Source organism: Neoarius graeffei, chromosome 19 (assembly GCF_027579695.1).
Source record: "Neoarius graeffei isolate fNeoGra1 chromosome 19, fNeoGra1.pri, whole genome shotgun sequence".
Taxonomy (NCBI): Eukaryota; Metazoa; Chordata; class Actinopteri; order Siluriformes; family Ariidae; genus Neoarius; species Neoarius graeffei.
In genome coordinates, this window is record NC_083587.1 from 45,144,147 (window position 1) to 45,170,011 (window position 25,865).

The 25,865-nt window shown below is 41.1% G+C and overlaps 1 protein-coding gene across 4 annotated transcripts in view; it reads right to left on the reverse strand.

Moving 5' to 3' along the window:
* Positions 1-22,825, reverse strand: part of epb41b (erythrocyte membrane protein band 4.1b) — a 68,459-nt gene extending 45,634 nt beyond the window's left edge. For all 4 annotated transcript variants that reach the window (XM_060900155.1, XM_060900154.1, XM_060900153.1 and 1 more), the window contains exons 1-10: positions 22,744-22,825; positions 14,530-14,602; positions 14,334-14,438; positions 14,138-14,180; positions 13,965-14,040; positions 5,250-5,468; positions 4,115-4,202; positions 3,834-3,992; positions 2,599-2,693; positions 1,536-1,681 (exon numbers count right to left, since the gene is read on the reverse strand). In XM_060900155.1, coding sequence (XP_060756138.1) covers positions 1,536-1,681; positions 2,599-2,693; positions 3,834-3,992; positions 4,115-4,202; positions 5,250-5,468; positions 13,965-14,040; positions 14,138-14,180; positions 14,334-14,438; positions 14,530-14,592 — 994 coding nt within the window. In that variant the 5' untranslated portion in view covers positions 14,593-14,602; positions 22,744-22,825. The remainder of the gene's footprint in view (positions 1-1,535; positions 1,682-2,598; positions 2,694-3,833; positions 3,993-4,114; positions 4,203-5,249; positions 5,469-13,964; positions 14,041-14,137; positions 14,181-14,333; positions 14,439-14,529; positions 14,603-22,743) is intronic.
* Positions 22,826-25,865: the final 3,040 nt, after the last annotated feature.

A 25,865-nucleotide genomic window follows, 5' to 3' on the forward strand; every position in this document is an offset into this window, starting at 1 on the left:
AAATATATTAATATAGCTTATTTAAGTATGACCAAAATTTTTAAGCCCAACTTTTTGTGCACAGTCCCACCTATGGCCAAGGTTCAGCTTTTTGTGTTTCAATACTGTTCAAACTTAATCATTTTAATGTTTCTTGTAGCTCATGCACATTTTGCTTACTGTTTAAGCATTTTATTTGTTCTTTTGCTGTTGATATTTTTCCCCATGCCAATCTTCTGCTGAACCCAGTGGTGGGGAAAGCCCTTAAATGCATAATGAATAGTCAGTGAGGGACAATCTTATTTTTTGCAACAGTTATTAAAAGCTTAACATTTAGTTTCAATTCAGAAGGTGTTCAGGCTTAGCTGATGAAATATTTTCAAACATGAACTTGCCTTTAAATCTGAAACACAGGTCTATAGGGCTACAGGAACATTGGCAGTCATCTGTAGTTTTCTAGTGTGGGGGCTTTTAAGCCAAAACTTGGTGCTTTTGTTGGCCACAAGCTGAAGGCCTGGCAAGTCAGGGTGTGTAAGAATGTAGGTATGGCACAGCAGGCCACTCCAAAAATCCACCAGAATGCAGGAACATCTACTAAATCCAAAATCTCACCCCCCCCCCCCCCCCCCCCCCGCCCCCATTGTCCATCTCCAGCTGGACGACCCACAAACAAAACACCAGAATGCAGGGGGACAAGTGAATATCAAACTGAATACAAAATTCCCACTTACTGCATGGTGTGCGGAAAAATTTTGCCGTCGACCCCCCCCCCAAAAAAAATCTCACTCCAAGGAATTTCGAAAAGTTGGCAGCCCTGATTTCATCATATATGGGTCACAGTTTGAAATATCTACAGGCGACATGGTGGTGTTGTGGTTCGCACTGTCACCTTACAGCAAGAAGGTTCTGGGTTCAAGCCCAGTGGCTGACAGGGGCCTTTCTGTGTGGAGTTTGCATGTTCTCCCAGTGTCTGCGCAGGTTTCCTCTGGGTGCTCCGGAAATTAGGCTAACTGGCTACTCTAAATGGTCCATAGGTGTGAATGGTTGTTTCCCAAGCCCGGAAATGGGAGGGTTGTGGCAGGAAGGGCATCTGGTGTAAAACTATGCTCCAATTAATATGGATCAATAGGGTCCACATGGCTGGAAGAAGTGAGTAAATGAATTTGAAATATCTTGGCAAAACCATCTCTGGATTCTGGGGTATTTTGTGCAGTGTTACACAGGGATACTTATGCAGAGAAATTTATGCATATTCAGAGGTGGGTTAAGCACCTTAAGTTGATATTCTGGATGTACCACTCAGATTATGCAAATCACCTACAGTACATGTAGTTCAGGCCTTTGTGGTTGCCAGAGGTTTTCTTGAACAGAACATCCAAGGCAGCATTTCTCAGTAACATCTAGACCTATGCCTTTTCAAACAAGTACTTGCCTTTAAGCCCAAAAAGGATTCAGTTTGCAATTTCAGTATTAAATTTCAATGCTCACCCTTAACTCAACTCTGAATACACTTCATTATGACAGGTCCCTACAAACACAGACAGACAAACACTCACCTTTTCTCTTGATAGCTGATCGTGAGAAGCGTGGAGCTGGTCGATTGATGGTAGAGCTTGCCTCTCGAGATTCTGCATGAGTGAGCCCACGGAAACGAAACCTATTATCCAAGTGTAGCAGCCCCTCTGGGGCCTTGTCTAGGTCCCTAAGATATGAATGATAATTAAATATTGTTAAATATTGATTTACATGTCTATAAGGGTGTAGTACTTCATGGTTTCTGTCATTTCAACTGCAGCAGAAGCTTGATTAAGATAAATTACTTACTATGTTGTAATTAGGGTTCCTTTGAGGACTACTCCATATTATGACACTTATGGCTGTGTATAACTGTATATTTAACAATTATTACATGAAATCGAGTCATACATGAGCCGATAGCTGATGAGGTGCATAACGCTGAGTTGGCTATAAGCCATGTACGACGAGATTGAGTGGAATAACTGTTTTATTATATCCGCATTCACTGGATTTTGAGAAATGGAGCATTTTTATTTTTAATTTTTGCAAATTCAATAAATAAAAACTTTATACAAAATGTCCAACAAAATCATTTCCATTTAGAATGTAAACAAACCGGCAAAATGACAGTAGCAATGACTGAAAAATGCTATAATAATAATTTTTGAAAAATAAAAAAACATGTTCTGACCATTAAATACTTTATCATATTTTGTTGGGTTTTTTTTTTTTTTGGGGGGGGGGGGGAGGGTTTCTTCTTTTTTCTTCTTCTTTAGGGTTTTTTGGTGGTTGGCAAACCAACTTAAAGGTGCATTACCGCCACCAACTGGGCTGGAGTGTGGAACAGGTGATATTGGGGAAATAAAACTATATTCTTTCAGCTACTTCTGTTTCTTTTAAATACTTGATAATTTTGGGGGGTTTGTTTTCGAGTAGAGTTTTTATTTCATCCTCGGTTGGTTCAGCAACACGCTCCACCATTTTGTTTTTCTCTACTCACGGTATATGAGCTGATAGCCTAGTAGTAGAGTAGCCAATCAGAGTGCATTTGCTCATATCCAGTGAATGTGGATAGAATAAAACCAGATATAAAATTGCTACCTGAAGAAGGCATGATGCTCCAGAGCATTTTTCCACAGGCATTTGCAGGCACGGTAGCTGGGCAGACTGAATTTGAAGGTATTTTCAGACGCATCCTGATTTGGATCCAAAGAGAATCACTTAAGTATTCACCATTTCATATACAAGATAAATGTCTACTAAATTATCATGAGTGAAATATACTAAGTAACTTTAAAAACGCACAATGGAATTCAACACGATATCACTTTAGATCCATGCATATATTTGAAATTTATGATATTGTATGTAATGCACACACATCTTGAAACATCGATAAAGGACATTTATTGTCAAACTCAAGAATTAATTCACAATAAAAAAATTCAAAGTGACAGTTGGTCCATGTTCGGACTGTCATGCTGGAGATTCTGGGTCTGTGTCGTCCAGGGGTCTCAGCAGCAGTGACTGAGGGTGTCAGGAATCTGTCATGGAGGTGAGCTAGCCTGATGTGCTGATCCTGAACTGGCGTCGTGACTCGAGGCTGACCAGGGCGTGGACGATCCCTGGTGCTCCCTGTCTGTCTGTAACGCTGACTCAAACGGGAAATGGTCGAATGATGAACACCGAAGTGCCGGGCGACCTCTGTCTGTGTACTTCCGGCACGCAACATCCCGATGGCCTGTTCATGTTGATTTTGGCTTAGGCGTGGCATCTTCAATAATGACAATTTTCCCATCATTTCCCCCGGGTATTTATAGGCAAGATTGTGTGTGTACAGTGTATGCAAAATTTGTTTGAAAATTAAAGCCTGTCCATGTCATTGACTACCCGAGTCATATTGTACGTTATTGAGTACAACTCCCTTAAATTCTGATTTGAGCACAGATTTGGAACTTATTCGGGCGGAACGAAGTTATTTTTCCATTGTGATATATTTCTTTTCTTCTTGAGATAAACTCAGCACGAATTCAGCAAGTTTTATCAATGTGCGTTTTTAAAGTTACTTAGTGTAGATTGGTAAACTCTAATTCTCCGGGTTTCCCCCATCATCATCATCATCATCATCATCAATCTTATACTCGAGTATATACTGCTAAATAAATACACTTGTTCCTCAAGTGTCTTTGGAAAGTCATGCTATTAGCCAGGTGTGTTTGAGTTTCCCAAACACTATGTAAAGAAATAATATTTATTTTTTTGTAATCACATCATGCTCCAGAAGAGTTTCCTTCTTGAGCCAGCATTTTACGAGCGTGATACACTTGCTTGAGTACCTCCAAGTTGGAAATCCTGGCATGGAAGTTGCTGTGTCTGAAAGACATATTCAGAACTCTAGGCCATATGAAAATATGTTTCTTTTCCTCATCTTCATCCTCATACACCACAAATCCATCAGCACATACCCCCAGCATCACATCTCCTCCACTGGCATCCTATACACACAGCCCGATAAGCACAAACAAATCGAATAATACATTTACATATAATATATTTACACAAAGAAACACAGTGGGGAACTTATTCCAGTATGAGTAAACAAATTTCCTCATGCTACCTTAGCAGGATGCAGGTGTACTCCGTACAGGTCGAGCGTCCTGACATTCTGCAGGAAAAGCCGATCTGCTTGAGCAGGACTCATGGATCTGCGTTGACACATACACAAAATTGATTTGTGTGTCTTTGTCATTTTCTTCATACTATATCCTTTTTTTTTAATATCCAGTACTGTGCAAAAGTCTTAAGCACCCTATTTTTTCATACAAACTTTGTTAGTTATAGATTTCTGTTTTATGACTTCAGTACAAAAACATTTTAGAGTCCAAACGTTCGTTTTCCAGCATAAAATTAAACGTTACAGAAAAAAAAGGTTGTATCTCATCTCATTACCTCTAGCCGCTTTATCCTTCTACAGGGTCGCAGGCAAGCTGGAGCCTATCCCAGCTGACTATGGGCGAAAGGCGGGGTACACCCTGGACAAGTTGCCAGGTCATCACAGGGCTGACACATAGACACAGACAACCATTCACACTCACATTCACACCTACGGTCAATTTAGAGTCACCAGTTAACCTAACCTGTATGTCTTTGGACTGTGGGGGAAACCGGAGCACCCGGAGGAAACCCAAGTGGACACGGGGAGAACATGCAAACTCCACACAGAAAGGCCCTCGCCAGCCATGGGGCTCGAACCCAGGACCTTCTTGCTGTGAGGCGACAGCGCTAACCACTACACCACCGTGCCGCCCAAGGTTGTCTCTGAGCAGCATATTATGTAAGAGAGCACTTTTCAGATTAAAAAAGAAAACATAATGAAGGTTACTGGGTTTTGGTGCAAAATTAAGAAGCGAGTGTGACAGCCAAAGTGTCCAGAAGAACTGTGGCTGGTTCTGAAAGATGCTCAATAAAACCTACAGCTCATTTCCTTATAAACCTGCACTCATTGTACCTGAGACTACTATTTTTTTTAAAAAAGCAAAGGGTCATCTCACACCACATATTGACTTTGTTTCATTTATTATGGCTTACTGCTGTTTATAGTATTTTCTTTTAACGCTGAAACATTTCGGTTCATTATTTTTAAGCCATTTTTGGTCTACAGCATTTCTTTACATGTGCCTAAGACTATTGCACAGTACTATATACCGTACATTTTATATTCTAATTGGTATGTTTGTGGATAACGCAAATACTTGAGTGTACGATGCAGCTCTGTCACTTTCTCTTCCAGCTCTGGAGTCTGACTGGGCCCAAGGGGAATGCTACTGAAGAACTCTTTCCCATGTAGTTCAGGGTTATAATCCCCAAATTCTGACTGGATCACGTATGATCCCAAAACTGCCAACATGTCAGACGGACAGGGCAGACGGTCGGTCAGGATGTCTTTCCTTAGCTGAAGACACAGTAAGTATCTGAGGAAAAAAGGACAATGTAAAATTAATAAATAAATTGAGCACATTGCTTATACACACTATAACAACGTGCAAACATTCTCAGGAACTGAAACATGTTGAAACAGCCTGAACAACTTTTCCTGAAGCTTGATGAGTGTTGATGTGTTTATAGTTTCTCTCTCTATACGGGAGCCAAATATTCAGAGAATTATACAACAGACATTTTGACACTGTAAATGTGTTTTACTGGTATTTATTTTCTTTTTTACTGGACAGAAAAGGCAGCTTTTTTAAAATAAATGAGACAAAACAGACTTTATTGGTTGGTACATTTCAGTTTAGGATGGGTGATATTTAGAGTTTAAATGCTGTAATATGTACAGTGGGGTCCAAAAGTCTGAGACTACTAGTGAAAATGCTCCTATTTTCCATTATTTTGTAATTTAATACAACGATTTCCATTCCCGATGATATCATTTACTTGAACAACTTGAGCGAAAAGTAGATTCTCTGAAATCGTTGCATGGATTTCAGAGTTTTAAGGTAATACTGCATTACTCTGTCCACTTTGCTCTAATGAGAGTGTGCACTCGAGCTGGCATGGACTCCACAAGTTTGTGCAGAACCTTATGATCCATTTTAGATCAAATCCATTGAAGTGTCATCTGAACACATGCTTCAGCAGAACAGATGATAAGCATGAGGAAAATCTGGCCTTTTATACAAAACAGTTCACATGGTAAATATCACATTTGCTTACTTTTAAATAGGGCCCTAGAAAGTGCAGATTAAATATTAAATATTCAAGATATTCAACATTTACTTTCTTTGCTTAAATTTTTTTTTCAAAATTAAAAAAAAAAACCCTTCTATTTTCCCCCCCAATTTTAAATGAAAACAAAATCCCAGATTTTCAGTGTCGTTTCAAACTTTGGGACCCCACTGTGAGGCAATGGAAAAGCTAATGGTGTTAAGTGTACCCATGTGTGGGCAGGTTATTATACAGTGGTGCTTGAAAGTTTGGGAACCTTTTAGAATTTTCTATATTTCTGCATAAATATGACCTAAAACATCATCAGATTTTCACACAAGTCCTAAACGTAGATAAAGAGAACCCAGTTAAACAAATGAGACAAAAATATTATACTTGGTCATTTATTTATTGAGGAAAATGATCCAATATTACATATCTGTGAGTGGCAAAAGTATGTGAACCTCTAGGATTAGCAGTTAATTTGAAGGTGAAATTAGAGTCAGGTGTTTTCAATCAATGGGACGACAATCAGGTGTGAGTGGGCACCCTGTTTTATTTAAAGAACAGGGATCTATCAAAGTCTGATCTTCACAACACATGTTTGTGGAAGTGTATCATGGCACGAACAAAGGAGATTTCTGAGGACCTCAGAAAAAGCATTGTTGATGCTCAGGGTTGCAAGGAGAAAGCCACTGCTCTCCAAAAAGAACATTGCTGCTCATCTGCAGTTTGCTAAAGATCATGTGGACAAGCCAGAAGGCTATTAGAAAAATGTTTTGTGGACGGATGAGACCAAAATAGAACTATTTGGTTTAAATGAGAAGCATTATGTTTGGAAAAAGGAAAACACTGCATTCCAGCATAAGAACCTTATCCCATCTGTGAAACATGGTGGTGGTAGTATCATGGTTTGGGCCTGTTTTGCTGCATCTGGGCCAGGATGGCTTGCCATCGTTGATGGAACAATGAATTCTGAATAACAGCGAATTCTAAATTCAAAGACATATGGTTAAGTTAATATGGGACGGCCTTGGGCTGAGGTGCCCTTGAGCGAGGCACCTACCTCCCAACTGCTCCCCGGGTGCTGTTAGCATGGCTGCCCACTGCTCTGGGTATGTGTGTGTGCTCATTGCTCACATGTGTGTGCATGTGTGTGTTCACTGCTTCAGATGGGTTCAATGCAGAGAGGAATTTCACAAGTGTGTGATGAATAAAGTTGTGCTTTCTTTCTTTCTTTCTTTCTTTCTTTCTTTCTTTCTTTCTTTCTAATGGAAAATGTCAGGATATCTGTCCATGAACTGTATCTCAAGAGAAGGTGGGTCATGCAGCAAGACAACGACCCTAAGCACACAAGTCGTTCTACCAAAGAATGGTTAAAGAAGAATAAAGTTAATGTTTTGGAATGGCCAAGTCAAAGTCCTGACCTTAATCCAATCGAAATGTTGTGGAAGGACCTGAAGCGAGCAGTTCATGTGAGGAAACCCACCAACATCCCAGAGTTGAAGCTGTTCTGTACGGAGGAATGGGCTAAAATTCCTCCAAGCCGGTGTGCAGGACTGATCAACAGTTACCAAAAACATTTAGTTGCAGTTATTGCTGCACAAGGGGGTCACACCAGATACTGAAAGCAAAGGTTCATATACTTTTGCCACTCACAGATATGTAATATTGGATCATTTTCCTCAATAAATAAATGACCAAGTATAATATTTTTGTCTCATTTGTTTAACTGGGTTCTCTTTATCTACTTTTAGGACTTGTGTGAAAATCTGATGATGTTTTAGGTCATATTTATGCAGAAATATAGAAAATTCTAAAGGGTTCACAAACTTTCAAGCACCACTGTATCTTGGCGGGGACCAAATGTACCCATAAGAATAGGGATATCTGACAGTTTTGATTGCTTTTTTCCCCTCCCAAAAACTGCACAAACTAAAAGAGCCAAAAGATTTATTGGTTAATGAGGCTAAGATTAAGGTTAGGGGTGGGTCTATGCCCCTCCTAGAACTGCCACCTTATTGTGGTGGAGGGGTTTGTGTGCTTGAATGATCCTAGGAGCTATGTTGTCGGGGGCATTATGCCCCTGTTAGGGTTTCCCAAGGCAGACAGGTCCTAGGTGACAGGCCAGACCAAGAGCAGTTCACCAAAAAACCCCTATGGAGAAAAAATCCAGGACCGTGACGTCGCCCGGTAGGACGCAGCCGGGGCCCCACCCTGGAGCCAGGCCCGGGGTTGGGGCTCGTATGCGAGCGCTTGGTGGCCGGGCCTTTGCTCATGGGGCCCGGCCGGGCTCAGCCCGAAGAGGTGACGTGGGCCCGACCTCCTGTGGGTTCACCACCCACAGAGGTAGCAGTAGGGGTTTGGTGCAGTGTGGATTGGGTGGCAGTCGAAGGCAGGGGCCTCGACGACCTGATCCCCGGACACAGCGGCTGGCTGTTGGGACATGGAATGTCACTTCGCTGGGGGGGAAGGAGCCTGAGCTTGTGCAGGAGGTTGAGAGGTACCGGCTAGAGATAGTCGGGCTTACCTCCACGCACAGCTTGGGCTCTGGAACCCAGCTCCTCGAGAGGGGCTGGACTTTCCACTTCTCTGGAGTCGCCCGTGGTGAGCGGCGGCGGGCTGGTGTGGGCTTCCTTATAGCTCCCCAGCTCAGCCGCCATGTGTTGGAGTTTACCCCAGTGAACGAGAGGGTCGCCTCTCTGCGCCTTCGGATTGGGGAGAGGGCTCTTGCTGTTGTTTGTGCCTACGGGCCAAATAGCACTATAGAGTATCCGGCCTTCTTGGAGTCCCTGGGAGAGGTACTGAGGGGTGCTCAGACTAGGGACTCCATTGTGCTACTGGGGGACTTCAATGCTCACGTGGGCGATGACAGTGACACCTGGAGGGGCGTGGTTGGGAGGAACGGCCTCCCCGATCTGAACCCGAGTGGTGTTTTGTTATTGGACTTCTGTGCTAGTCACAGTTTGTCCATAACGAACACCATGTTCGAGCATAGGGGTGTCCATAAGTGCACGTGGCACCAGGACACCTTAGGTCGGAGGTCGATGATCGACTTTGTAGTCGTGTCATCTGATCTCCGACCCTATGTCTTGGACACTCGGGTGAAGAGAGGGGCTGAGTTGTCAACTGATCACCACCTGGTGGTGAGTTGGATCCGCTGGCGGAGGAGGAAGCTGGACAGACCTGGCAGGCCCAAACGTATGGTGAGGGTCTGCTGGGAACGTCTGGCCGAGCACTCTGTTGGGGAGGTCTTTAACTCCCACCTCCGGGAGAGCTTTTCCCAGCTTCCGAGGGAGGCGGGGGACATTGAGTCTGAGTGGACCATGTTCTCTACCTCCATTGTGGATGCAGCTGTTCGGAGCTGTGGCCGCAAGGTCTCCGGTGCCTGTCGTGGCGGCAATCCCCGAACCCAGTGGTGGACACCGGAAGTAAGGGATGCCGTCAAGCTGAAGAAGGAGTCCTATCGGGCCATGTTGACCTCCGGGACTCCTGAGGCAGCCGACGGGTATCGGCAGGCCAGGCGTGCTGCAGCTCGGGCAGTTGCGGAGGCAAAAACTCGGAACTGGGAGGAGTTCGGGGAGGCCATGGAGAAGGACTATCGGTCGGCCTCGAAGAAATCCTGGCAAACCGTCCGGCACCTCAGGAGGGGGAAGCAGTACTCTGCCAACACTGTTTACAGTGCGGGTGGGGAGCTGTTGACCTCGACTGGGGACATTGTCGGGCGGTGGAAGGAATACTTTGAGGATCTCCTCAATCCCACCGTCATGTCTTCCACTGAGGAGACTGAGGCTGATGACTCAGAGGTGGACTCGTCCATTACCCAAGCCGAAGTCACTGAGGTGGTTTGCAAGCTCCTCGGTGGCAAGGCACCGGGGGTGGATGAGATCCGCCCTGAGTATCTCAAGTCTCTGGATGTTGTGGGGCTGTCTTGGTTGACACGCCTCTGCAACATCGCGTGGCGGTCGGGGACAGTGCCTCTGGAGTGGCAGACTGGGGTGGTGGTCCCTCTTTTTAAGAAAGGGGACCGGAGAGTGTGCTCCAATTATAGGGGAATCACACTTCTCAGCCTCCCAGGGAAAGTTTACTCCAGGGTACTGGAGAGGAGAATTCGACCAATAGTCGAACCTCGGATCCAGGAGGAACAATGCGGTTTTCGTCCTGGTCGCGGAACACTGGACCAGCTCTATACCCTTCATAGGGTGCTCGAGGGTTCATGGGAGTTTGCCCAACCAGTCCACATGTGCTTTGTGGATCTGGAGAAGGCATTCGACCGTGTCCCCCGTGGTATTCTGTGGGGGGTGCTTCGGGAGTATGGGGTTCGGGGCTCTTTGCTAAGGGCTGTCCGGTCCCTGTACGAACGGAGCAGGAGTCTGGTTCGCATTGCCGGCAGTAAGTCAGACCTGTTCCCAGTGCATGTTGGACTCCGTCAGGGCTGCCCTTTGTCACCGGTTCTGTTCATAATTTTTATGGACAGAATTTCTAGGCGCAGCCAGGGGCCGGAAGGAATCCTGTTTGGGAACCACAGGATTTCATCTCTGCTTTTTGCGGATGATGTTGTCCTGTTGGCTTCTTCAAACCAGGACCTTCAGCATGCACTGGGGCGGTTTGCAGTCGAGTGTGAAGCGGCTGGGATGAGAATCAGCACCTCCAAGTCCGAGGCCATGGTTCTCGACCGGAAAAGGGTGGCTTGCCCTCTCCAGGTTGGTGGAGAAGTCCTGCCTCAAGTGGAGGAGTTTAAGTATCTCGGGATCTTGTTCACGAGTGAGGGAAGGATGGAGCGTGAGATCGACAGGCGGATTGGTGCAGCCTCCGCAGTGATGCGGTCGCTTTACCGGTCCGTCGTGGTGAAGAAGGAGCTGAGCCAAAAGGCGAAGCTCTCAATTTACCGGTCGATCTACGTTCCGACTCTCACCTATGGTCATGAGCTTTGGGTAATGACAGAAAGAACAAGATCACGGATACAAGCGGCTGAAATGAGTTTCCTTCGCAGGGTGGCTGGGCGCTCCCTTAGAGATAGGGTGAGAAGCACAGTCACTCGGGAGGAGCTCGGAGTAGAGCCGCTGCTCCTCCACATCGAGAGGAACCAGCTGAGGTGGCTCGGGCATCTTTTTCGGATGCCTCCTGGACGCCTCCCTGGGGAGGTGTTCCAGGCATGTCCCCCCGGGAGGAGGCCCCGGGGAAGACCCAGGACACGCTGGAGGGACTATGTCTCTCGGCTGGCCTGGGAACGCCTCGGTGTTCTTCCCGAGGAGCTGGCCGAGGTGTCTGGGGAAAGGGAAGTTTGGGCTTCCATGCTTAGACTGCTGCCTCCGCGACCCGGTCCTGGATAAGCGGAAGAAGACGAGACGAGACGAGTGGGTCTATGCATATCATTACACTATATGGTCAAATGTATATGGGGTCATTCCGTGTGAAATCATCAGGTGCCTCCCAGGTCACCGACTTGGATTCTCATTTTTTTTTTTTGCAAGTACCCACATATGTCTGATGAACACATGCAAAAATATTTCTGCTTAATTCCAAGTAGTTTTTTAGATATAATTTTTTTAATCAGGGTACCCACAATCCTATTTTACACTTGCGAATGCATTTTGAGCTTTTTTTCATTTTTAAAAAGCATTATCTCAGCTAAAAATGCAGATATAAAGCTCAAATTTGGAATACACCCTATTTGGGCACCCCAGATACAGTAGTAAATTTCAAAAATGGGATACAGAGCTAATTTTTCATTCTGTAGCATCACAAAAATGGCAGTTTGTCCATTCTCGCAAAAAATTACAAAATTTCAAAGAGCTGTACTAAAGAAGGGATTCAATGGATAATCTTCATATTGTAGAATACACATATCCGGGGTACTAGTTATATGTGTGTAAAACATTGTGGTCATAACTTGAAGGGTTTTTGAATTATTGACTCTTGAAAATCGAACATGATCGTAGAATGTCAAAAATAGGCCTCCAGTCTCTTTATGATTTGACCATGTGGGCAAGTGCTCAGCCACTTCATATTTTTTTTTGTGGAGAGCATATTGATATACCAACTTTATGTCAAAATTTTTTTTATCTAGCTCAAATGCCTTCATAGTGAAACAAATTTGCAAAGTAGGGTACCATAACATGACGCAAACCAATTTTGAACCTGTATTTGCATATTCAGAAAGCAATATATCAGCTCTGAATGGAAGCATAAAGCTCAAATTTGGTATTTACAATATTTGACACCCCAAAATAATGGCTCAACTTTGAAAGACAGATTACTGAGCTTATTTTTTCTTTCATGGCATCATAAATTTAGCAATTCAGTCATCATCGCAATATTCAATTGATATTATAGAAACAATATGCCTGGTAAAAAGAAAGGGTTTTTATTGTACAATTAGCATAAAATAAACATTAATAACCATCATCAGATTTACTTTGTATAATTACAAAAAAACAGCAGAAATACAAAGTTTTTAACAGTACTTGACAGTACTTAAAATTCTTCAGCTTCAAATCCATATCCAAAGCACTGATCAATATATATATAGTTCTATACCTATGTATGTATTATATATACACATGTACATGTACCGTATATCATGTGTGGGTACTTGTAAAAAAAAAAACATGAGACTCCGAGTTGGTGACCCGGGAAGATTTTGGAAAATCTGATGATTTCACACGGAATGACCCTATGGGCAACTGAATATCATAGCCATGTGTGGTTCTTCCCAACACTGTTGCCACAAAGCTGGAGGCACACAATTGTATAGGATGTCTTTGTATGGCTGTAGCATTAACATTTCCCTTCACTGCAACTAAGGGGCCCCAAACCTATTCTAGTACGACAATATCTCTGTGCACAAAGCAAGGTACATGAAAACATGGTCTTCATGTCTTCATGGTTAGAGTGGAAGAACTCGATTGGCCTGCACACAGCCCTGACCTTAACCCCACTGAACACATTTGGGATGAACTGGAACACTGACTGAGCCCCAGGCCTTCCCTCCCCTCCCTCACTAATGCTCTTCTGGCTGAATTAGTAAATCCCTAACACACACACACTCCAAATCCTAGTGGAAAACCTTCTCAGAAGACTGAAGGTTATAACAGTAAAGGGGGAAGGAGAGACTATTTAACAGTTATTCCATGAAATTGAGTCGTACATGAGGTGATAAGCCATGTACAACGAGATCGAGTGGAATAATTGTTTTATTCTATCCACATTCACTGGATTTTGAGAAACGGAGCATTTTTATTTTTTGAAAATTTGATAAATAAAAACTTTATATAAAACGTCCGACCAAATCATTTTCGCTTAGAATGTAAACAAACCGGTGAAATGACAGTAGCAATTTGTGAAAAATGCTATAATAATAATTCTTGAAAAATAAAAAAGATACATTCTTACCATCAAACACTTTTATTCCATATTTTGTTGCTTTTTTATTTTGGGGTTTTTTGTTTTCGTATCATTTTTATTTCGTCCTCGGTTGATTCAGCAACACGCTCCGCCATTTTGTTTTTCTTTACTCACCGTATATGAGCTGATAGCCTAGTAGTAGCGTAGCCAATCGGAGCATGTGATTGCTCATATCCAGTGAATGTGGATAGAATAAAACAGGTTATAACAGTAAAGTGGGGGACAAAAATCTGGAACAGGATGCTCAAAAAGCACACATGAATGTGATGGTCATGTCTCCACAACCTTTTGGCCATATAGTGTACCTATGTCAATAGAAGGAGCGAGCAATAGAGTAAGAGAGAGATAGAGTCTACCTTGTGATGTCCTCAGCCAATACAGAAGGGTCAGGTGGGTAAAATTTGACACTGAATGTAAATGTAGCATCATGACCTAAAATCACAATCAGCAGTGAACATAAGCATAACTGCACACAAACATGCAGATCTGATATGCTCGAAACACCACAGTGCAGAACAACTTTACGCACCTATGATCTGCTTGTGAACCCGTTTAGAAAAGTCCAGCCACACCTGAAAAAGGAAAATAAAGTAAGAAATGTATTATTTAAGCAATAAATATGGCTTGACTTTAATTATCATAGAGCCATAATTGGACCTGTTTATGTAATTAAATGTTATACACTCTAACATACATGTCATACTATCTAGAGTGAAATCATTCACCTTACAGTTGGATGAATCCCATAATGCCAAACCAAAGTAGTCCTTCTCCAGCAGGTCGAGATACTCACAGACGATATCAAACAGAACCTGGCCCACTGCTTTTTTCTATAAACACAAAAAGAAATTCTCTCATAATTGGAGATTTTTGTAAGTTGATAGAAATATTGGGAGGTAAATATTGGGACTGGGAACTAACCTCCAGGTCCCGCTCAATGATAGTGTCGTCCAAAAGTATAACTCGGCAACGAAACGTCGTCATCTTTACTCTCCTTCAACAAAGATTATTATAAGCATAAATTAAATCAATTGCCATACTGCAAAAGGTCAGCAATTATAAAAATGTTATGTACATGCAACTAAATGAAACATTTTACAGTGAAATTTCACTTAGGATTAAAAAAAAGACTTGTACATGTAATATATTTCCGTATAGTTTCTGTTACATTTCTGATTCTAGTGAACACTGTACCATTTAAATTATACCCCCAGAATTACTGACACCCTTTGTAAAATGGAGCAAAATTATTGTAGAAATTATTGACATATGTTGCAACCCGGGCGGCACGGTGGTGTAGTGGTTAGCGCTGTCGCCTCACAGCAAGAAGGTCCTGGGTTCAAGGCCGGCGAGGACCTTTCTGTGCGGAGTTTGCATGTTCTCCCTGTGTCCGTGTGGGTTTCCTCCGGGTGCTCCGGTTTCCCCCACAGTCCAAAGACATGCAGGTTAGGTTAACTGGTGACTCTAAATTGACCGTAGGTGTGAATGTGAGTGTGAATGGTTGTCTGTGTCTATGTGTCAGCCCTGTGATGACCTGGCGACTTGTCCAGGGTGTACCCCGCCTTTCGCCCGTAGTCAGCTGGGATAGGCTCCAGCTTGCCTGCGACCCTGTAGAACAGGATAAAGCGGCTAGAGATAATGAGATGAGATGAGATGAGATGAGATGTTGCAACCCCGATTCCAAAAAAGTTGGGACAAAGTACAAATTGTAAATAAAAACGGAATGCAATGATGTGGACGTTTCAAAATTCCATATTTTATTCAGAATAGAACATAGATGACATATCAAATGTTTAAACTGAGAAAATGTATCATTTAAAGAGAAAAAATAGGTGATTTTAAATTTCATGACAACAACATATCTCAAAAAAGTTGGGACAAGGCCATGTTTACCACTGTGAGACATCCCCTTTTCTCTTTACAACAGTCTGTAAACGTCTGGGGACTGAGGAGACAAGTTGCTCAAGTTTAGGGATAGGAATGTTAACCCATTCTTGTCTAATGTAGGATTCTAGTTGCTCAACTGTCTTAGGTCTTTTTTGTCGTATCTTCCGTTTTATGATGTGCCAAATGTTTTCTATGGGTGAAAGATCTGGACTGCAGGCTGGCCAGTTCAGTACCCGGACCCTTCTTCTACGCAGCCATGATGCTGTAATTGATGCAGTATGTGGTTTGGCATTGTCATGTTGGAAAATGCAAGGTCTTCCCTGAAAGAGACGTCGTCTGGATGGGAGCATATGTTGCTCTAGAACCTGGATATACCTTTCAGCATTGATGGTGTCTTTCCAGATGTGTAAGCTGCCCATGCCACACGCACTAATGCAACCCCATACCATCAGAGATGCAGGCTTCTGAACTGAGTGCTGATAACAACTTGGGTCGTCCTTCTCCTCTTTAGTCCGAATGACATGGCGTCCCTGATTTCCATAAAGAACTTCAAATTTTGATTCGTCTGACCACAGAACAGTTTTCCACTTTGCCACACTCCATTTTAAATGAGCCTTGGCCCAGAGAAGACGTCTGCGCTTCTGGATCATGTTTAGATACGGCTTCTTCTTTGAACTATAGAGTTTTAGCTGGCAACGGCGGATGGCACGGTGAATTGTGTTCACAGATAATGTTCTCTGGAAATATTCCTGAGCCCATTTTGTGATTCCCAATACAGAAGCATGCCTGTATGTGCTGCAGTGCCGTCTAAGGGCCCGAAGATCACGGGCACCCAGTATGGTTTTCCAGCCTTGACCCTTATGCACAGAGATTCTTCCAGATTCTCTGAATCTTTTGATGATATTATGCACTGTAGATCATATGTTCAAACTCTTTGCAATTTTACACTGTCGAACTCCTTTCTGATATTGCTCCACTATTTGTCGGCGCAGAATTAGGGGGATTGGTGATCCTCTTCCCATCTTTACTTCTGAGAGCCGCTGCCACTCCAAGATGCTCTTTTTATACCCAGTCATGTTAATGACCTATTGCCAATTGACCCAATGAGTTGCAATTTGGTCCTCCAGCTGTTCCTTTTTTGTACCTTTAACTTTTCCAGCCTCTTATTGCCCCTGTCCCAACTTTTTTGAGATGTGTTGCTGTCATGAAATTTCAAATGAGCCAATATTTGGCATGAAATTTCAAAATGTCTCACTTTCAACATTTGATATGTTGTCTATGTTCTACTGTGAATACAATATCAGTTTTTGAGATTTGTAAATTATTGCATTCCGTTTTTATTTACAATTTGTACTTTGTCCCAACTTTTTTGGAATCGGGGTTGTACAACAAAAAGCACTTCGCTTTAGAACTACTATTGTTTCCCCTCAAAAATTTTTCCAAAATTATTGATACCCCTAAGCAATGTTATATACAGTGTACACCAATCAGCCATAACATTAAAGCCACTGACAAGTGAAGTGAATAACATTTGATTATCTCATTACAGTGGCACCTGTCAAGGGGTGGGATGTATTAGACAGCAAGAGAACAGTCAGTTCTTGAAGTTGATGTGTTGGAAGCAGGAAAAATGGGTAAGCGTAAGGATCTGAGTGATTTTGACAAGGGCCAAATTGTGATGGCTAGATGACTGGGTCTGAGCATCTCCAAAATGGCACATCTTGTGGGGTGTTCCCGGTATGCAGTGGTTAGTACCGAACAAAAGTGGTCTAAGGAAAGACAACCAGTGAACCAGCAACAGGGTCATGGGTGTTGAAGGTTCACTGATTTGCATGGGGCACGAAGACTAGCCCATATGGTCCAATCCCACAGAAGAGCTACTGTACCACAAACTGCTGAAAAAGTTAATGCTGGCTAAAACAAAGGTAGCAGTTTGTGCTACAGTAGCTCTTCTGTGGGATTGTACCATATGGGCTAGTCTTCGTGCCCCATGCAAATCAGTGAACCTTCAACACCCATGACCCTGTTGCTGATTCACCGGTTGTCATAATTCCTAGATGATGGTCATAATTCCTAGATGATGGTCATAATTCCTAGATGATGTTAATGCAATATTTTTTATTAAACCCCTTGATTTTAAGTCAAAAGTCTACAAATCAGTCACATCTTAATAGCTTTACTTCATGTTATCATGGACATGAATGTTATGGCAATATTGGGCTTTCAGTGATTTCTTTGAACTGTTCTTCTTCTGTGGTGGAATGATTGTACAGCATACATCTTTAATAGAAAAAAACCAAGAATTTGTTGCACAAGTTTAAAATTATTTGGAGTTTTCTGAAACCAACACGGAGTCAAAATTACAGTGGTATTTTAAAGTTTGTGAACCCTTTAAAATTTTCTATATTTCTGCATAAATATGACCTAAAGATCATCAGATGAAAAAAACTTGAGAACCCCTGAGCTAAACAATGTGAGACGAAACATAAAAAAAGAGCGACAGCAATGGATTAGTTTGTGCAATTTTTGGGAGGGGAAAAAAAGCAATCAAAACTGTCAGATATCCCTATTCTTATGGGTACATTTGGCCCCCACCAAGATATAGTGGTGCTTGAAAGTTTGTGAACCCTTTAGAATTTTGTATATTTCTGCATAAATGTGACCTAAAACATCATCAGATTTTCACACAAGTCCTAAAAGTAGATAAAGAGAACCCAGTTAAACAAATGAGACAAAAATATTATACTTGGTCATTTATTTATTGAGGAAAATTATTCAATATTACATATCTGTGAGTGGCAAAAGTATGTGAACCTTTGCTTTCAGTATCTGGTGTGGCTCCCTTGTGCAGCAATAACTGCAACTAAACGATTTTGGTAACTGTTGATCAGTCCTGCACACCGGCTTGGAGGAATTTTAGCCCATTCCTCTGTACAGAACAGCTTCAACTCTGGGATGTTGGTGGATTTCCTCACATGAACTGCTTGCTTCAGGTCCTTCCCCAACATTTCGATTGGATTAAGGTCAGGACTTTGACTTGGCCATTCCAAAACATTAATTTTATTCTTCTTTAACCATTCTTTGGTAGAACGACTTGTGTGTTTTGGGTCGTTGTCTTTTTGTATGAACCACTTTCTCTTGAGATGCAGTTCACAGACAGAAGTCCTGATTTTTTTTTCCTTTATAATTCACTGGAATAATTCAAAATTAATTGTTCAATCAATGGTTGCAAGCTTTCTTGGCCCAGATGCAGTAAAACAGGCCCAAACTATTATACTACCACATCATGTTTCACAGATGGGATAAGATTCTTATGCTGGGATGCAGTGTCTTCCCCTTTAAACCAAAAAGTTCTACTTTAGTTTCCTCCATCCACAATATTTTACAATAGCCTTCTGACTTGACCACATGAGATTTAACAAACTTTAGATGGACAGCAATATTATTTTTGAAGAGCACTAGTTTTCCCCTTGCAACCCTGCCATGCACATCATTTGTTGTTCAGTGTTCTCCTGATGGTGGACTTGTGAACATTAACATTATCCAATGTGAGAGAGGCCTTCAGTTGCTTACTAGTTACCCTGTGTTCCTTTGTAAACTCACAGACTCTTACAGTCCTTGTTCTTGGAGTGATCTTTGTTGGTTGATCACTCCTGAAGAGAGTAACAATGGTCTTGAACTTCCTCCATCTGTCTAACTGTGGACTGTTGGAATCCAAGCTCTTTAAAGATTTTTAATTTTTGTAAACCTTTCCAGCCTGATGATCATCAATAACTCTTTCTGATTCTCAGAAATCTTCTTTGTTTGTGCACTGATACACTTCCACAAATGTGTTGTGAGGATCAGACTTTGATAGATCCCTGTTCTTTAAATAAAACAGGATGCCCACTCACACCTGATTGTCATCCCATTGATTGAAAACACCAGACTCTAATTTCACCTTTAAATTAACTGCTACTCCTAGAGGTTCACATACTTTTGCCACTTAATGATATGTAATATTGGATCATTTTCCTCAATAAATAAATGATTTGTTTGCCTCAATTTTTAATTGGATTCTCTATATCTACTTTTAGGACTTGTAAAACATCAGATGTTCACACATCATATTTATGCAGAAATATAGAAAAATTTTAAAAGTTTTCACAAACTTTCAAACACTACTGTATACAAACAGGGTAAAAAAAAAGTATGCATATACCCACTTAGATTATTAATTCAGTGATACTGATAGCTCCAAAATGTCTTTTAACTTGCCAAGGCCTCTTAACTTCCTGTTAGACATCATGATTGACTACAGCTGGCAGCTTGTTTGGCAACATAAAATGGGTTTGTTTGACAGCACTCAGTGGATTGAAAAACACACAGTACAATGGGAAAGTCCAAGGAACTCAGTGCAGATCTGACAAAGAGAATCCTAGATTTACACTCATGAATGTCTCTTGGAGCCATTTGTAAACAACTGCAGATTCCAAGATCGGTTCAAACAATTGCATGCAAGTACAAGTTAATGGGAGGTGTAGCCACTGTGCTGGAAGGAGAACCAAACTGTCACCCTCAGCTGAGATGGAATTGGTTTTGATAGTCAGGAACCACCAAGGTACAGGCCTGCCATAAACTGGAAGTTCTGGAACACTGTGTATAGTGAAGTGAGATTTACATCACCATGTACTGAGAAGCTGCCATCCAAGAAAGAAGCCGCTGCTCCAAAATCAGACACCTTCAAACTCGACTAAAGTGTGCAGCTGACCACATGAACAAAGAAAAAGCCTTCTTTATGGTCAGATCAGACAAAGATTGAGCTGTTTGGCCACAATGACCAGAGGTACAGGGGAACACTATATCAACTCAGCACCAACCTCTGAATTCTTCAGCATAACCTCAAACCATCAGAAACATGGGCACAACTGAGTGTTCCAACAGGTCAATGACACTAAATCTAACATTAAGCTTCAAACAAGTCCTAACATCAACCCTATGGAAAATATGTGGACTGTGCTTAAGTCAGGTCTGTTTCAGGAAACACACATATTCACCTGAATGCAACTAATTCTGCTAAGAAGAATAGCCAACCAGATAGCCAACCAGAATTCTGCCAGAAGCTTGTAGATGGCTACCAAAAGTGTCTAGTCAAGGTGAAACTTGTTAAGGGACATTTCACCAAATATTAGGTGTCCTTTATGTACAATTTTAACCTTGTGTTGATTTCAGAAAACCCAAAATAAATTTGAACTTGTGGACCAGACCAAATTCTTTTTTTCTATTAAAGATGCATGTTATACAATCATTCTGCCACAGAAAAAGAACAGGTCCAAGAAATATCATTGTGTGTATATATATATATATATATATATATATATATATATATATATATATACACACACACACACACACACAGTATATATACTGTATATATATATATATATATATATATATATATATATACACACACTACCGTTCAAAAGTTTGGGGTCACTTTGAAATGTCCTTATTTTTGAAAGAAAAGCACTGTTCTTTTCAATGAAGATCACTTTAAACTAATCAGAAATACACTCCATACATTGCTAATGTGGTAAATGACTATTCTAGCTGCAAATGTCTGGTTTTTGGTGCAATATCTCCATAGGTGTATAGAGGCCCATTTCCAGCAACTCTCACTCCAGTGTTCTAATGGTACAATGTGTTTGCTCATTGCCTCAGAAGGCTAATGGATGATTAGAAAACCCTTGTACAATCATGTTAGCACAGCTGAAAACAGTTTAGCTCTTTAGAGAAGCTATAAAACTGACCTTCCTTTGAGCAGATTGAGGTTCTGGAGCATCACATTTGTGGGGTCGATTAAATGCTCAAAATGGCCAGAAAAATGTCTCGACTATATTTTCTATTCATTTTACAACTTATGGTGGTAAATAAAAGTGTGACTTTTCATGGAAAACACAAAATTGTCTGGGTGACCCCAAACTTTTGAACAGTAGTGTATATATATAATCATGCATGTTTATCTAGAAATTATAACTCTATAGAGAACGACCTTTATCCCCATCAATACTAGGGTTCCCTATCTGGGATATAATTATATAGTTTCTAGAAGAAATTCTGGAGAAAAATCAGGATTTTTTTTAATTTTTATTTTTTAATAATCACAAAGATGTACGAACCTTAATGAGAGTCAAAGCTTTATGGCTCAATATTTTAAAATTACAGAAATACTGGATTAAACATGAATGTACGAAGCAGATTTACTGTGTTATTTTCTGTGAGCATGTTTGTATTTGTATCTATACATGTGTGAGGGACGGAAAGTTGCCCTGCCCACACTGCACCGTCCTGTTGAAAGATAGGGCTTTGGGTGTTTTAAGGAGATAAACATACCAAGCCCCCCCCCCCCCCCCCCACACACACACACACACACACACACAAGCCCACACACATACACTTACTGTACATGCAAGAATAAAAATGCATTTACACACACACACAAATTAAATCTCCAGTAATAGTGGAATACTGTATATAAATACTGTACATAAACGATTCCATCAATCAAAATACAAGTAATTATGAAAAACTGAAAAATTTCAAGTAAAACTGAAATTTGCTTGATAAAGCTTTTCCTGCCCTTTTCTGATCGATATTGGCAGTTTAATACATTATACACATGAACGTGTGCTGCTAAAAAACAAAATGTCTCATATTTCCTGCTATTTTCCCTCATAATTAAACCGATTCCCTGTGTAATTTAATTGACATAAAATTAAGCAGCATTTTTCTATAACCCTGTCAAGTGACTGTCCATGCTGAAGTAATGTTTCTTTGAATGTTCAAATGTTTGCTAAAATATTGAAATGACTTTTAATCATCACTTCCATCCCTCCACATCCTCAGTGAAATCTTAGTCTCATCCAAAACACAATTTTAAATTAATCAGCTATTCATTTATAATAATAATAATAATAATAATCTACAGATTTTCTGCAGAACATCCAAATAAAATGAATGAAGAACGTATCCTTTAGATTGTGTATCTCATCTACAGTATAAAGTACATTATTTAGCTTTACACTGATACAAAAAAAAATTATATCTGTTTTATATTTCCTGTGTCATAAAAGCAATCACATTACTGGCTGTATAAGTTAGACATTTCCATTATATATTCTTTATTCTTTTTACTGACATTTCTTTTTACACACAATCAGACTATTTCTCGAAGCAAAATCGCTGAAACCAATAAAACAATAAGCTTACCTGATCAATGATCAAATTTGTTAGCTCTCACTTCATTTGCTTACTTCAGACTCCAGTGAGGCAGGATGCAACTCAACCGAAGACGTTTCCATGACGTTAGAGCTGAGATAAGGGTGAAGACAGCTTTGAAAGAAAACTGGACTATCTTTTTGTATGCATACAGTAAATACTACAGTGAGTACAGGGCATTTCTGCAGGTACACTCCACTATTGCACCACTATTTCGCATCAGGTATCATTTCACAGAGTCTGATAAACAAAGATAAGAATGTCCAAAATGAGAAATAAGAATGTACAATTAGGCAATTTTGCCACTGAAATTGTTTTACAATAAACGTGAGGAAAAACAGACACTCAATTTAAAAACTTGTCTCAAGTTTATAATCTTCCCAACTGATTACAGTAGCTCTTCCAGAAACATGGTTTTCCCCCTTTCTTTTTGCTCATAGTATCTGTCTTAGGGTTGTTAAAAATCTATACAAATAAATTGTATGATTATTATACAGTGGGTCGTGTAGTAGTTAGCACCATTGCCTCATAGCAAGGAGGTTCTGGGTTCGAGCCTAGTGGCCAACAGGGGCCTTGGCCTCAATCACCACAAAACCTGCTATTTTACACAGTGTAAACTTTTATCCCCACTGTATGCTGAATAATAAATAAAAGCAGCATTACATGTTCACACTCAAAGAGAATGTCTCATCTCATTATCTCTAGCCGGTTTATCCTGTTCTACAGGGTCGCAGGCAAGCTGGAGCCTATCCCAGCTGACTATGGGCGAAAGGCGAGGTACACCCTGGACAAGTCGCCAGGTCATCACAGGGCTGACACATAGACACAGACAACCATTCACACCTACGGTCAATTTAGAGTCACCAGTTAACCTAACCTGCATGTCTTTGGACTGTGGGGGAAACTGGAGCACCCGGAGGAAACCCACACAGACAAGGAAAGAACATGCAAACTCTTCACAGAAAGGCCCTCGCCAGCCACGGGGCTCGAACCCAGGACCTTCTTGCTGTGAGGCAACAGTGCTAACCACTATACCACCCACTTATCAGAGATATACTTAATAAAGTTACACATAAGTATACTTGGCTTATACTGAAAAGTATATAGAAAAGTCTAAGTATATTAAGCTTAAGCCCTGTGATGACCTGGCGACTTGTCCAGGGTGTACCCCGCCTTTCGCCCGTAGTCAGCTGGGATAGGCTCCAGCTTGCCTGCGACCCTGTAGAACAGGATAAAGCGGCTAGAGATAATGAGATGAGATATGTTTCAGTGTACTTGCCCTGTCGTTGCGCTTATCCTTTTGATAGTAGCCTATAAAATACTTATTTTTCACACATATTGGCTTCTTTGTGATATACGGCAGCATGTTTTAAATTACATCTTTTAAACCTACATGTACCATAAGTTTGTGGTCAGCTCTGGGGTGGAATAGCTTAAGAGTAAACAGTGTTGGAACTTAAACTTATCTTTTATGTACATAGTGTTATTAACCCACAAAGAGACAGATAAACATTTCTCTTATTTTATTTGCCAACAAATTTGAAAACAAAGGTGAGAACATTGTGATAGACTTGAATCATACTGGCTGTCTTTATACGCCATCACCAAAATACATCTGAACTTAAGGTACAAAACACTTAAGTTGTCTACTGGTAGTGTGCATGAGGTAAGGGTTTGGGCTAGAAAACTAATAGTATACCTAGAAGGGTAATTGCAGTATACTTCAAAACTAAAAAGTGGACTAGATGTATATAACCAGTAACTAATACTATATTTCCAGTATGCTATAAAGTATATTCTTATAAACTAAAAAGTGGACTAGAAGTGTGTAACAAGTAAACCAACAGTATATTTCCAGTATACTATCAAGTATGCTTTTGTAAACTAAAGAGTGGACTAGAAGTATGGAACTAGTAAACTATTAGTATATAAGTTTACTTGTGGTATACTAGTTGTATACTCGGGCGGCACGGTGGTGTAGTGGTTAGCGCTGCCGCCTCACAGCAAGAAGGTCCGGGTTCGAGCCCCGTGGCTGGCGAGGGCCTTTCTGTGTGGAGTTTGCATGTTGTCCGCATGGGTTTCCTCCGGGTGCTCTGGTTTCCCCCACAGTCCAAAGACATGCAGGTTAGGTTAACTGGTGACTCTAAATTGACCGTAGGTGTGAATGTGAGTGTGGATGGTTGTCTGTGTCTATGTGTCAGCCCTGTGATGACCTGGCGACTTGTCCAGGGTGTACCCCGCCTTTCGCCCGTAGTCAGCTGGGATAGGCTCCAGCTTGCCTGCGACCCTGTAGAACAGGATAAAGCGGCTACAGATAATGAGATGAGTTGTATACTCAAAGTTTACTTCTCTTAGACTTAAAGTATACTTTTTATAAACTAAAAGTGGGCCAATTTAGTCCCAAGAAATATTAGATTAGTTTACTTCCAAGTATACTGTAAGTACATTGATATCAGTATACTTGGTACACAAAAGTATACTTAAGGAAATATACTTTAACTTTACTTAAGTATACTTCTTTTTGATAAGGGCACTCCGGAGGCTTTTTGGAACCTGCCCGAATAAGCTGGTCTCTTCATTGCTTCTCTAAAAGTTTTAATTAAAACCCAATTGTTTCTGGAAACAATTTAATTTTACATGAGCATTTAAGTAAAAACACTCATGTAGAAATACACTCACCATCCACTTTACGAGGAACATCTGTACAACTACACATGCATGCAGTTATCTAATCAGCCAAATCATGTGGCAACAGGGAAATGAAGGGGGGGGGTCATGCAGATACAAGTCAAGAGCTTCAGTTAATATTCACATAAAACATCAAAATGAAAAAAAAAAAACCCTGTGATCTCAAAGTGTGACTTTCTTTCACTGTGGCATGGGTGTTAGTTTGAGCCAGATGGTCTGGTTTGAGTACAGTTAAGGTCAAAATTATTATCCCCCTTTGTGAAATCAGACATAACCCTTTGTTTATCCATGAAAATGACAATTTCCAAAAATGTGTATAGTTTATATGATTCCAAAAGAGAAAAGACAGAATGGCCACTAAGTTTGATATTTTATTCATGCTCTGACTTGTAACAAGCAAACAGAAAAATGACATGGTCAAAATT